The 14,072-nt window shown below is 56.4% G+C and overlaps 1 protein-coding gene across 3 annotated transcripts in view; it reads left to right on the top strand.

Annotated features, from left to right (window-relative positions):
- The window catches only part of FAM207A (family with sequence similarity 207 member A), a 38,119-nt gene that overhangs the window by 8,630 nt on the left and 15,417 nt on the right, over positions 1-14,072 (top strand). For all 3 annotated transcript variants that reach the window (XM_030806290.1, XM_030806293.1, XM_030806292.1), the window contains one exon: positions 11,300-11,368. In XM_030806290.1, the coding sequence (XP_030662150.1) occupies positions 11,300-11,368 (69 nt within the window). The remainder of the gene's footprint in view (positions 1-11,299; positions 11,369-14,072) is intronic.

Here is a 14,072-nt window from a genome sequence, read left to right on the forward strand (position 1 = left end):
AGGCAGAGTGGGGCAAGGCCTGGTGTGGACTCAGAGCCGGGTGGGGCTGGGGGCCCCTGGAGCAGAGGATGTTGGGAGGCCTGTCACCATTGCTGGAGAGGGAGCTCACAGCACAGTGGACAGCTTGGGGGCCGGGGGGGCCATGAGAGGCGCCGGTGGTGTTACAGGATTTTGGGGGTGTTGCTTTTCTGGCCAGATACCTGTGGCTGGTGGCACCTTTGCTTGAGTTTTGTCCAGGCCCACTGGGCTCATTTCACCCACTTGGCCGGGCAGGCTGTGCTCAGCTCATGCTGCTGGCCTGGATCCCACGCCTCCAAGGGAGACAAGTCAGGCGTGGAGCGGTGAAGGGTGTGTGTGAGCAAGTGTGGGGTCCGGCCATTGCAGGCCAGCGCCAAGCCACCCTCAGCCCCCGCCTTGGCTTCCTCCCAGAGCTTGTGGATGCCCAAGGTCCAGAGGGGGCCAAGGTGGCAGGGCCTGAGCGTGTGCACACCCAGCCGGGCTCTGACAGCACCCGGGCTCGGCCCCAACCCCCCTTTGAGATTGGAGTGGGCATTGGAAGCAGGGAGAGGCCAGGCAGCAGGAGCAGGCATCTTTGAGCCTGCAAGGGTAAGAGTGCAGAGAGGCCACGATCCCGAGCCCCGACTTGGCTGCTGCTTGCCCCCGCCCCTGCTGGCTCTGTGGAGCATGTAGCCCTGGCTCCCCCTCGCACGGCTTGTGGCCTTGCCCGGGGACTGCTCCTGATCTGGGAGTGGATTGTGGGCCATGGGCCCTGGGCCCGGCTGTCAGGAGTGTCAGGCCTGGCAGTCACACCGATGTGGGGTGGATCCTAGGGATGCAGCCCAGGCGGCCCTGCACCATAGCCTCCTCCAGAGGAACCCGGCACCCTCGGCCGGGTGGACACAGGGACCACACTGCTGTCCGGGTCCCCAAAGTGCGGCCCCAGCCCCGCCTACTCCCCAGAACCCTCTGTGCAGCCGCAGCAGGCCAGAACGCACCACGGGGCCAGGCTCTGAAGCCACAGAGGCCCTACTCTTAGATGCCGGGCACAGGGCACCCACCGCCGCCATTGCTGCTCCGGCAGCCACTCCTGCCGCTTCTGCCTGCGCCTCTCCGCTGTGTAATACCTGCTGCTGCTGTCAGTGGAACACGTCTGCGTCTGCAGGCGTGTTGGACTGGGTGACGAGGCCACCAGGCTGTGGTGCAAGGACACCCCGAGCTCCTGCACCCAGCTCTTGGGCAGGGCTGGCTCTCCCGGTCAGCACAGAGCGCTGCCCAGGTGATTGTACCTGCTGAGACCCCCCTCCACCCCCAGGCACCTGCGGTGGAGGGACCTGCGGTGGAGGGCGGCGACCTTGGCTTCCTGGCCGTCCCTCTGCCCTGGTGATCTGCCCTGGCCGTCCCTCTGCCCTGGTGATCTGCCCTGGCCGTCCCTCTGCCCTGGCTGTCCCTCTGCCCTGGTGATCTGCCCTGGCCGTCCCTCTGCCCTGGCTGTCCCTCTGCCCTGGTGATCTGCCCTGGCCGTCCCTCTGCCCTGGTGATCTGCCCAGCAGAGGGCAGCAGAGCTGTGTCCTTGTCAGGTCAGCCCAGGTGTGGGACAGTTGCGGGATAGAGACGCAGGCTCTCCCTCCTGCCTTGCACAGCGGAGACTTGGGAAGTGCCAGCTCCTCATCAGACAGTACAGACTCTGGGCTTACAGGGTTGCCTTAGACTCTGGGGTTACAGGGTTGTCTTCAGGGATTTTTTTTTTTTTAAGATAACTGGAAAATGGCAGAAAATGAGCCTTGCCCCACCCTGCCTGTGTCTCTGAGCTTGAGTCCCAGGTGCCTGCCTGAAAACAGAATGGGCTTATTTTCTGCTATTTTCCAGTATCTCAAAAAAAAAAAAAAAATCCCTTTTTTAAGACCTTTTTCTACAATCGTGAAGTCAAGGGTATGATAGAAACCATGCAGAACGTACTTGTTGCTTATATCTACTCCCAAGTTGAAATAAGAACAAACTGACGGGGAGGTTACGTGGAGATGGCTCCATGGAAGCGAGGCTTGGGGTCAGATGGCCTCGACTCGGCCGCAGCTCCCTGTGTGTCACCTGCCTTGGCTGTGCGGTGCGGTGGCTGGGAGTGGGGCGCCTTCTTACCTGCGCTCTTGCGGAGAGTGTGGCCGTGCCAGCCGGTATGTTGGGAGCCCAATGACTTGTTATTTCTTAAGCCAGGCATCCTTGTGAGCCACGTGTTGTTGAGACGCTAGACCAGGGGTCGGAGGCATGGCCCATGCCAGTCCAGCTGGGAGTGTGGCCCTGTTGGTGGCACTTCTCAGGCCCACGGTCACGCAGTCACATGGTGCCATGCTGAGGCATTTGACTTGGACCAGACATAGTGCTGTTTCCTCTCATCTTAGTGGGAGTCAGGAGCCAGCTGGGGCCTCTGGGGTTCTAGCCTCCTGCGCCTCCTTACCAGCGTCCTCAGGGTTTCTGCGTTCAGCTCCTTCATCTGCGAAAGAGGGGTGTCGGGGGGCTGCTGTAGAACTGCTGTGGGTTTATCCTTGTAGAACTTTGAGCACAGAGACTGGCCCAGGCAGGTGTGGGCTGCACCTGGGCCTAAGGATCACGGTGACCCCACCTAGTCCCTGTCCTGGAGCACGTGGTGGCGACTGGGTACACGTGTCGTGGGCACAGTGCAGCAGGCTAAGGCTTCTTCGGATTAAAGTCGCTGGTTTGATTTAAAGGCCTTAAAAATGGTTTAAACACACAGCAGCAGCAAAACACACAGGAGAAGATTCCTCTGGCCTTGGCCAGTCTCTCCTGTGCCTGTGTCTCGTGGCCTGGCTCCTGTTCACTCAGCTTGAGATGAAACCGCGGCTGCTGCCATACTGGGCGCAGAGGAGGCTCCCATCTCCTGGTGGCGCTGAAGCCCACAGCCATCCAAGGGGCTAACAGCTCGTGGTATCGCGCAGGGAGACAGGAGAGAGGCAGGGAGAGTGGGCATGGGTGGCCCTGGCTTGCCGCACAGCCTGGGAGGAAGCAGAGGGACAGGCTGTGGATGTGGCCCCTTTGCCCGTCCTGTTCAAGTCCCAGCTCTACCATCTGGATCCGGGGGCTGAGTCCTCCATGCACGGGGTGGATGGCCGCGTCTTTGCCCACCGTGCCCTACTCACTGTCATGCCTGTGGCTGAGACTTGAAGGTTAAGGGATCAACTTTTACCTAAAATTGCTTTTGTAGAAAATAACATTTCATAATTGAAAAAGCAGTGCATATGCACACATTGCAGAATAGACAAATACGCAACATTGGGAGATAAAAGCCAGGCCCTGCCCCCAGAGCTGCCCGAGCGTGCTGTGTGGGCACCATCTCTCGCTTACATGTGTTCTCACCCAGGCCTGCTGCACGTGCCGATCACTAACCAGGGTGGGGCATCTCAGGAAAGGCCCTTGCCTTAGCTAGCAGTGTCTTCAGGAGCCATTGCTGCTCTTTGTCCGAGCAGGGTTCGCCCGCCGTGTGTGGTCATTGTGGGCCGTGCACGTCTGGATCTCACTGACTCGCCGAGGTCCCTGGGCCACCATCTTGGACTTGCGCTGCTTGCCCCCAGGAAGCTCAGCCACTGCCTTTTTCTATTTGCCAGACAGCAATCGGCAGCTTCCCTGGCCACTCAGGGAGTGGCTCCTCCTCATCAGAGCTGTCTGTTGTCAGGGCTGATGTTTAAGTTGTTTCTAGAACTTTCACATCAGAGTGTGTGGCCTGATCACCTTGGGCCTGGCCTGGGGATTCCCAGGGGCCGCCTTCCATCACCAGAAGGTTGGCCCCAGGGCCCTCCTCCTCCCCTGCAGGTCTGGCCCCAGCTGCTTCAGGACTGCCCTCCCATGGGGGATGCTGTGCCCAGCAGAGGTCTTTTGGCCGAGTGGACAGTTGGGGTTGTGTGGCCCCATGGGACCCTCCCTCGTTTGGGGTGCTGCTATGTGGGTGTCCGTGTCGTGTGCTCCGGGCACCCCCTGCCTGGGAGACGGCGGGGCAGTGTCTGAGCATGTGGGTTGCTATTTCTGAACCTGGCACTTGGAGCTCGGTGGCTGGAGCTATTTAAGGTTCTTGACATGTTCTGTTGGTGGGGCCTGGCTGGCAGCATCCTGCTGAGGCCATCTGCACGTCACTCTCCTCATCGACAGCTGGGGTGGGAGGGCAGCTGAGTGTTTTCAAATGGAAACTTAGGGGTGAGCAGGGAAGGGCTGGGGCCCCAGGTGCCACTGTATTCTGGGTGTGGCACTCATTCTGACTTGCAGGCACCATCCTGAGACTAGGAGGTCCCCAGGGCCCTGCCTCTGGTAGCCTCCCCCTTGGCACCCCACCTGGTGTGTTTTCCAGACCCCGCCTGGCAAGGCCCAGGCCGAGCCTGTGCAGCAGGCTCTCCTGATTCACTCCTCAGACACTGCCCCTCATGGGAGGTGGCAGCGAGTGCCCCCCCTGGCTACGGGGCTATCCCTTCTCCTGTGGGCGCATGGCCGGCCTGTCACGTTCAGGGGCCCTGTGCAGCTGTGGTTAGGACCTGTGGGCAGCCGAGGCCTGGGCACTATGGTTTTCTGATGTGCTTGTCTGAGGTGTAGGCAGGTCGTGGAGGCTGTCTTGCGAGGTTCCCTAGGTGAGGCCCCCAAACCAGCTGAACCCACTAAAGAGCTGCGAGTGGCTGTACCTCCCAGGGCAGGACGCCTGTAGGTGAGCAGCACAGCCACTCCCTCGGGCACCATCCCCGGCGGTGGGTCCCTGTGTCCGGGCCTCGGGAGCCTGTCCTGCACCATCCCCAGTGGTGGGGCCCTGTGTCCGGGCCTTGAGAGCCTGTCCTGTGTTGACTTAGGACTGAAGCAGTTCTCTGGGGCTCCTTAGTTTCCAGGTGGGACAGGGGTAGTTTGGGCAGATGCTAAGGACACAGGCCGGGTGTGGCTCAGGAGGCCAAGAGTGCCCTCCAGCCCCGCAGCCTGGGTTCCTCAGTGCAGTAGCGTGACCTTGGCGCTCTGCATTTCAGTGTCCCTGGGTCGCGCCACCCCCCGGGGAGCTCCTGGCCATGACTGCTCTTCCCTGCGGCGCTGCTGGTACTTCCCTCGCAGCAAACCTCGGCCGCACCCCAAGGCCTTGCTGAAGCCCTCAGTCCCAGTAGTGTTGATCCTTTGGCATTTTCTGCATCACGACCATGCCATGTATGGGGACGGTGGTGGTTCTGTCTCTTGCTTCTGCATTCTTAGGCCTTTGACGTTTCTCTTGCCTTGTTACCCTGGCTGGGAGCTCACAGGACAGCAAGAAGCCACACTGCTCCTGGGGCACATGCTGCATCCACCGTTGGCTGCACTGCCCTTGGGGGGTTCTGGAGGGTCCTTGTGGGGTGAGCTGACACTGGGGGTGGGTGTGGAGTGTGCCAGGAGCTTGCTGCTGTGTCTGTGGAGAGAATCCTGTGGGGTTTGGAGCCCACATTTCTTGTTTGTATCAGCTCCATGACACTTGCAAGGCCAGATCCCGTGGACTCTGCGTCTTCTGGTCGGTGGGTTACTGAGAGGAGCAGAGGGGCCGAGCGTTCTGTGGGCGCTGTGCACAGGCTGTCTCCAGTGCTCCTGGGGACCCTTCTCTCAGGGGCCCTGTCTCCCAGGCCGCCTTCTCTCTGGAGGAATGTCGAACCCCTGGCTGGGGTGGATGGTGTTGGCTGGAGGGTGGGGCCTGCCCGATGCGGCACTTTGGGAACTCCGGTCATCGGCAGGTTTGTCTGTGGTTTGAATGCCCACCCTCAGGTCCTGGGAGAAGGGAGTCGAGGTGAGCCATTTGCCTTTCCTCAGCACCGCAGAGGTGGGCACAGGGACCAGTGGTGGAAACATCCTCCGGCCCCGCAGCCTGGGCTCCTCAGCACAGTAGCGTGACCTCGGTGCTCTGCATCTCAGCGTCCCTGGGTAGCGCCACCCCCCAGGCGCTCTTGGCTGTGACTGCTCTTCCCTGCAGTGCTGCTGGTACTTTCCTCGCCACAAACCTCGGCGGGGGGTGTCTGCCAGTGCAGACCCTGGATGGCGGTGCGTGGCTTGCTCCAGTTTTGTTCCAGGATGCTGTCTTTGACCAGAACAATTTGTTACCAATTTTTAAAAAGGTCTTTGGGTTTTTCTTTAAAATGGACACCTAATGACAAACGTGTAGTATAAAGAAGGAAGAGGCTGGGGACGGTGGCTCACACCTGTAGTCCCAGCATTTTGGGAGGCAGAGGCAGGTGGATCACTTGAGGTCAGGAGTCTGAGACCAGCCTGGCCAACATCATGAAAACCTCCGTCTCTACTAAAAATACAAAAATTAGCCTGATGTGGTGGTGCGTGCCTGTAATTCCAGCTGCTCCGGAGGCTGAGGCAGGAGAATGGCTTGAACCCAGGAGGTGGCAAGATTGTGCCACTGCACTCCAGCCGGGGCGACAGAGTGAGACTTTGTCTCAAAAAAAAAAAAAAAAAAAAAGTAAGAAAGCTTGGAAAACAGAGAGACAGGGGAACCCGGCCCTCCCGCTGCCCCGCTCCCAGTCTTCTGTGCTCCTGCCGCGGTGCTAGGCACGTGCACCCCCTCAGATGCTCGCCCACCAGTGCTCCGAGGGAAAGCTGTGCTGTCTCCAGCTTGTTCCTGCAGCACTGCCTCTACGTGAAGTTGTGCAAAGTGGCACATGATAGATATTGTGAAAAACTCAATGCAAACTACCGTTGAGTGACAGCCTCCCCACTGCAGACTTGGTCTATCTGCTCCTCTTTTTTCTTTTTTGTGAGTCAGCATCTTGCTCTGTCACCCAGGCTGGAGTGCAGTGGTACAATGTGGCCTCACTGCAGCTTCCACCTCCTGGGCTCACGCAATCCTCCCTCCCACTTTGGCCTCCTGAGCAGCTGGGACCACAGGCACGCGCTGCTACTCCTGGCCCCCTCTTTTCTTTACAAGTGGGTGTGTGTCTGCACCTGCTGCTTCCCTGGGCTGCGTTCTAGGGCAGCCTCACATCATGGTTGCTGAGGTTTTGTTGTCCGATGCACCCAGCTCTATAGGGAGTGTGGGCCATCCTTAAAAATGTGAGTAAAGACGTGTAGATCAAACCACAGCATTGGAGTTGCTGATCCAGCCTGATGAACATCTGATACTTCACAGGCGTTACCAGGTTGCCTACTGCAGACACCGCTGGGAGCAGCACCCAGGTCAGCCTCCGCCTGCACCCTGTACCTGTGGAGGATACGGACGAGGTGTCTGCCGATGCGGACCCCAGCCTGCGGTGCCTGCTTTGTAAAATGTGCGGCTCTTCATCAGCAAGGCTCCATTCAGCCTTCATTGCTGCGAGCTGCCTATATGTGCCTTTTCCTGTTTTTCTTTTCGGCTGTTTATTGGTTTGAAAAAGCTACGTAGGAAGGAAGCAATCTCTTTTGTTAACTACAGCTGTCTCCCCCTCGTTGGTAGTTCTTTTGAATTTGTTCATGTTATTTTTTTCTCTGCGGAGGTTTAGTTTCTCTGTAGCAAATTCGGTGTTTTCTGTGTGTTTTGTGGCCCCTTTGTGTTCTCTGCAGTGCCTTTGTAGTGCCTTTTTAATGTATTTAATCCATCAGGACTTTATTTTTGTGTATAGAGTGAGACGGATGATTCCCACTTCATTTTTCCCCAAACGGCCTGTCCCACGATGCATTTCGGCTCGCATTCACCCAGAAGGCATGGCGAGGAGAACCTCAGCACCATGAGGTGCTGCTGGCACGTGCTGCTTCATCTCGTGACCTGGGTGGTTTTGGCAGCATCTGAGTGGCTCTGTAGGCCGCAGCATCTCCCAGCACCCGAGCCCGAGATGAAGCAGCACGTGCCAGCAGCATCGCGTCTTGTGTTCTGTCCTGAGCCTCATGCAGATCTTTGTGGAGTGAGAATCACGGCTTGTTGATGGCGTGCACGGAAAAGCCAGTCTCGTGCTGATTTTCCTTAGGGTCCATCAGAACACGTGCCCCGTGAACCGTGTCACCCCACAGCCCAACTCTGGTGAGCCTGGTTCTGTGTCTGCTGACCTGGTGAGGGCTGGGGACCAGGTGAGCTGCCTGTGGCACAGGCGTGCTGTGTAGCTGCCATGTGTGGCTTCCTTCACTGAGGCTGATTTACTGCGTCTGTTCCCGGGGCCCCTTTGTTAGAGCACAGAGCCCAGGCAGCACCGTGGCAGCTGAGAAGGCTATGGTTCCGGCGGGCGGTTGGCTCGCCCAACGTCCCCGGAATTGCAGCTCCAGAGCGCAGGCCCTGGCTTCTACGTGGCAGCATCTCACCTTCCCTTTTCTTGTCACGGGTTTCAGGCAGCGTGTACCTGAGTGTGCGCCCATCTGTCTCTCTGTGCGGAGCCATTCAGCTCATGCTGCAGGTTTCTGCCAGGCTGGCCGGCGTTCCAGGGATCAGAGCCACCCCCAGGGCTCTGTGACGAGTCAGCTCAGGGCTGGTTTCTAGTCACTCCCCAAGGGCAGGGCTGAGGCGGGATCTTCCAGAGTCAAGGGTTAGAGGGGCTGTTCCTTGAATGGCCCTCGAGTCCTCAGAGTGCCTCCCACTGGGCTGGAGGGGCTGTCCCACACGGTCAGTCCCCACACACTGCTTGTGAGCCCGGTGCCTCTATGCAGATCGGCTCCATGGCAGCTGCATCCTGGGCTCCTGAAGACTCAGGCAAGGGCGTGGCTTCTCCTCATCCTCCTCGTCTTCATCTCCACCATCCATCTGCCCTGTGCCTTGCAGTCCAGCTCAGGTACAGGCGCTGTGGCAGCCAGGAGCACCCTGGATACCACCAGGCCCCAGGACCCAGATCGCAGGAGCCACCTCATGCCCTGAGGCCTTGTCTTTCACCCTTTGGGCTTGTTCACTGCCAGTAGCAACAGGTGGCCCCAGAGGGTTCCACCGAGTGTGAGGGGGAGTGGATGGCACCTGTAGCATATTCCCTCACAGGGAGGCCTGGGCTCTGTCTTGGGGGGTCCTGTCTCCGTTTTGGGGGGAATGAGTTTATGAGCACCCCCTCTAGCCTTGCCTCAGCCACTGGCTAGGGTTCTGTGAGGTTCAGTTTAATGGGGACTTGCCCGTCTCCTGACACCTTTGAGCCATGGACTGAGCAGGCCAGAAGGAGTGGCAGTGTGTGAGCCGCCCGTGCAGCAGGTGGCCTAGGGTGTGGAGCAGACAGGGCACGGAAGCAGAAGCCTCTCTGCCTAGAGCGGGAAGCCGAGGTCACAGCCACCTCTGCCCTTCTGAGTGTGCACCCTTCCGTAGCCTCAGCTCAGCTGGCCAGTCGATTGTATGAAGTCATGTTTTTACTGTCAGCTCTGGCTTGGTATTCCTGGTGCCCACTCAGACTTCCAGGGCCCGTGTGAGAAGCTGAGGCTCGGTTGACCTGCCTCAGGTGTGGCCCCTGCTGCCGTCACTTTGTCACTAATCAGACATGTTTGGTGACCTTCCCCTGCCCATAGCCACTGGGGCTGCAGTGCTGGTGCTGCTGGGATCTGGGTTTGGGGCGAGACCCAGGACAGTAGCGGCTCCAGACACCCTTGCTTGAGGCCCAGCATCTGCACTCCCAGCCCGGCCCTCCTCCAAGCTGGCATTTCTGCTGCATCCACGGGACGCTCCTGTGCTTCCGCAGCACCTGCGAGGTGGTGTGCTGGCCTTGTCGTGGGTAAGTTTAGAAACCGGAGCAGCTCGAGCTGACTTCACACTGTTCCCACCACGGGGTGGGGTGCGCCCACCTGCCCTGTCCATGTGGCCTTGGGCCTGCAGGGGAGAGAGAAGCGGGACCCACAGGGCGAGCCCCCTCTGTAGCCCGCGGCACTGATTCGATCTCAGTGAACACCCGTCAGCCCATCCAGAGGCTAGAAGGGGGAGCAGGCGTGAACCTGTGCCAGGGCACTTCAGCAAGGGCGCCTTGGGCCCAGAAAGCGGCGGGAGCTGGGGGTCGTGGGGCCGCCGCCAGCAGTTCCAGGCAGCCTCTGCTCCGGCTGCAGCATTCCAAGCCCTGTCCTCCTGCAGGAGCGGCGTGTTTGGTTCCTGTTTTCCTGGTGCCATGGCAATGGGGCTGGGGAGCTCCCTGGGGCCAGAGCCGGGAAGGGTCACTGTGCTGCGTTCCCGACCCGGCCTGCGCCCAGGCCTCATTTTCTTCATTCCAACACAACACAGGTCACTGTTCGGGTCAGTTTCCACTGGTCTTAGATTCATTTTTCTTTTGAAACAATTTCAAAACTACAGAAAAGCTGCAGAATCAGCCCCTCCCCTTTGTGGTCGGGAGGGAGAGGTCGGGATGCTATGGAGGAAAGTAGGTCAACCCAGGCACACCAGGAAGCTGTGGGAGGGGATTAAATCCTGCGGGAGCCCTGGGCCTCGGAAGTTTCACACCAGCTCCTGAAGTGAAGTCTGAAATGCCCTGCGCAGTGACTGCCTTTCTCCAGGCAGGGCTTGCTTCTGCTTTGTTTTTCATTAGACATGGTGGATTTGGTGGACAAGCCAGGAAGGTCTGCATGAATTAAAAGAGATATTGGGAGATGTGTTCTGGGGAGAATGCAGCCGAGGCTGAACCTTCTCGGGAAATCAGTTAAGGCCGAGGAAACGGGGATGCCCTTGAGTCCACTCTGTTTCAGAGCAAATTGGAGTCAGAGACGCAGCACCCAGCGCCCTCTCCACCTGTCCCCACCTGCACAGCCCTGCAGGCTCATCCCACCCCTGCCCCTGTCCCCCCAGCAAATGAGCGTCGTTTCCCCACCCTCCCAGGCAGGTACCTGGGTTCCGCGTGGACCAAGCACAGGGGCACCTGTGGAGTTCACTTTTGGAGGCTCCCTGAGAGGGCCGCTTTGTGGGGTCCAGGGATGGAGCCTCTGGTCCACCGAGCACGTCGTCGGGCCTGGCAGGGGGCAGGGAATACATACATCGCTGGGCCTGATCTTGGGGATGTCCCCCTAAGGGCCTCTGCCCTGTTCATGGCCCCCTTCATGAGCCATTGGGCATTCCTGCATGGCTTCACTGTGGCCTGCGCTGACAGTCATTCAGGGCATGAGTGGGGAGGAGGCCTCCTCGTTGGGACACCTGCTTTCCAGGGCAGGCCGGGGTGAGTGGCCAGGCCATCACTGCGGGGGGACGCTGCTGAGAGAGCCTCCTAAGGCCAGGCCGAGGCGTGCTGAAGGTGTCCCTGGTGCTGTGCAGAGCCTGGAAGCCTGAGGGGCCGGCACAGGCCAGACCAATTGCTGTGACTGTGGCGGCTCTGCAGTCAGAACCTGCCCCAGCCCATTCTCAGGTCATGGGGGTGCCACCTGGACACGTTTTGCTCACTCCCATGTTCTCTTTCCTCAGGTGCAGAGGCCAAAACCGTTTTGCCCAAGAAGGAGAAAATGAAGCTGAGGCGTGAGCAATGGTTGCAGAGTAAGTCCATGCCTGCGTCTCGAGGCAGCTGCCGGCCTAAGTCCCACCCCATGGGCCCTCCTATTCCCACAGCCGCACGATCTGGCCTGCTACACCAGCCACACTCCCCGCGGGCTGCCCAAGGGATCACCCAAGACACTTCAGAGGCTGCTGTGGGGGCCGAAGGACAGTGGAGGCACAGAGAGGGTGGCCATGAAGACTTGGCAGCATGGCCGAGCTGGTCTGGCCTGTTCTGGGTGGCACTGCCACCCCGTCCGTGTGGGCACCTGCAAAGCTGGGCTGCCTCCCTTTGGAGGACGGCCTTGGGAAGCTGCTGCTCTCAGCTCCTTGTTTGTAAAAATTACCTATTTTTGTTCCCCACCGTGAAATTTTTTATTGTGGAAGTAACCTGTGCTTGTGGAGTTTTCATGGTTCAGAAGTGCCTGCAGTGGTATGTGAAATCCTTCCAGGCCTTGCCCGTGGTGAAAACAGTGTCTGCGCATAGCGGCGTGGGTGTGGGCAGGGCTCCTGGTGTCCCCAGACCCTTTCAGGCCCGTGGCTCCCTCTTTTCTGAGGTCGGCCTTGCCACGTGCTCCCAGCCACACGTCTCCGCAGGCTGAAAGCCATACTTCCCACTCAGGTTGTTTTGGACTATCTCCTTATTTTTCGTGATGCTGGATATTTGCCAGTGTTTTTCTAAGATTGTTTCTCATCAAAATTATTTTGTATTTTTTGGTTATCTTTTTAGTGTGATTCTGCTGACTTTGTGAAATTAATTTGGAATATTTTCTTTTTTATGTTATCTGCTGTATTTTTTCCTTGGAGGTTTTAAAGAACATGTATGTTTTTCCGAGGTAGGACCTAGAAAACTTTGTCAGTTTCTTTCATGATTATTAGTTTTATGGTTTCTGTCCCTTTTTGGATATTTCTTAGGGAAATGATTCATTCCTCCATTTTCTTTTTCACAGTTCCTAGCATAGCTGTGAAAGTGGATTTGGACGGGCTACTGGACTGTGGCCATTTGGACCCTGATTTTCTAGGCTGTGATTCTTTGATGATGTGTAAATTTTATTCCATGGCACTTGGTCCTTTTTTTTTTGTTTTTTCACAACTTGAGTCAATTTTGGCCACTCATAAAATGATCGAATTTGTCCGACGATGGTGTCTCATGTCTGTAATCCCAGCACTTTGGGAGGTTGAGGTGGAAGGATCACCTACGCCCAGGAGTTTCAGACTAGCCTGGGCGAGACCTTGTCTCTTCAAAAAATGTAAAAGTTAGCCAGATTAGGTGGTGTGTGCCTCTGAGCCGCTAGTCCTAGCGACTTAGGAGGTGGAGGTGGGAAGATCGCTTCAGCCCAGGAGTTTGAGGCTGCAGTGAGCCATGACTGCACTAGCGCACTCCAGCCTGGGTGACAGAGTGGGTCCTTGTCTCTAAATAATATTAATAATCAAATTTAGTCAGATCTCAATCTTTATGTGTTAGTTGCCTTCTTATTAAATATTCTGTTTTCTTTATCATTCTTTATTTGTATCTCCACCTTCATTTCTGATTAAATTAAGAAGTTTTGTCTCTTCCATTTAATAATTAATGTATTTAATAACCAGTTCTACTCTTTTGTCTTCAAAATTATTTGTTTTTATTTTGATCACTCCCCTGTTTTAGCTTTCTTTGGGTTTCAGTTACTCTGCTTATCCGTTTGTGTCTGTTTTGTTCAGGAGTGAAAGGCTGTTATCTCTAAATATAGCTTTGGCTACATTTCCCAAGTTACTTTTACTTTGTATTTTATTATGAAAAATTTTATTTAGGAAAGTGGGAAGAATTTTATAGTGAATACCCTGTACCCACCACACAGATTTTACCATCTTATTACATAACCGTTCATCTAGCAGTTTCTGTCCATCTACCAACATGGGTTTTTTAAAATGCGTTTCAAAGTAAATGGCAGACATCAGTACACTCCCCCCCAAATAATTCTGCCAGAGTTCATGGTTCTTTTTTTTTCTTTTTCTTTTGAAGATTGTATTTACATAAAATGAAATGCAAATCTTAAGTGTGCCGTTCCATGATTGCTGACAAGTGTTGTAGACATCTGTGCAGCTGAAATCCTGTTCAGGTTACGGACCATCACCACCATTCCCCGGCAGTCCCTCACCCCTCCCAGTCAGTTACCTCTCCCACCTGCCCCAGAGGTAATAACCGCTGTGTCATCCTTTCTCGTCCACAGTTGAGCTTTTCTTGCCTTAGACTTCATATAAATGGAATCATGTAGGGTGCACTCTTTCTGTGTCTGGCTGCTTTTGCTCAGCGTAATGGTTTTGAAACCCATCCAGGCTGCATGTAGCAGCAGTCCATGCCTTTTGATTGCTGAGAAGTATTTCATTGTGTGAATACACCATTTGTTACTCACTTTCCTACCGATGGGCACCTGGGCTTTTTTCCATTTTTAGCTACTGTGAATAAGACTGCTCTGAACGTTCTTTACAAGTCTTTTTGTGGACATGTTTTCGTTTCTCTTGGGTAAGTGCTGAGGAATGGAATGCTGGGTCATAGGGTAGGTGTATGTTTAGTTTTATAAGCAGCTGCCAGACGCTTTTCTAGAGTGGTTGTACATTCACACTCCCACCAGAGCCTGTGAGAGTTCTCTGGGCCCTCAGCTTTGCCAACACATGGTGTGCCGTCCCCTTAGCCTTGGCCGTCTGGTGATCATGAAATGGTATCTCAAGG

The sequence above is a fragment of the Nomascus leucogenys genome, chromosome 25 (assembly GCF_006542625.1).
Source record: "Nomascus leucogenys isolate Asia chromosome 25, Asia_NLE_v1, whole genome shotgun sequence".
NCBI lineage: Eukaryota > Metazoa > Chordata > Mammalia > Primates > Hylobatidae > Nomascus > Nomascus leucogenys.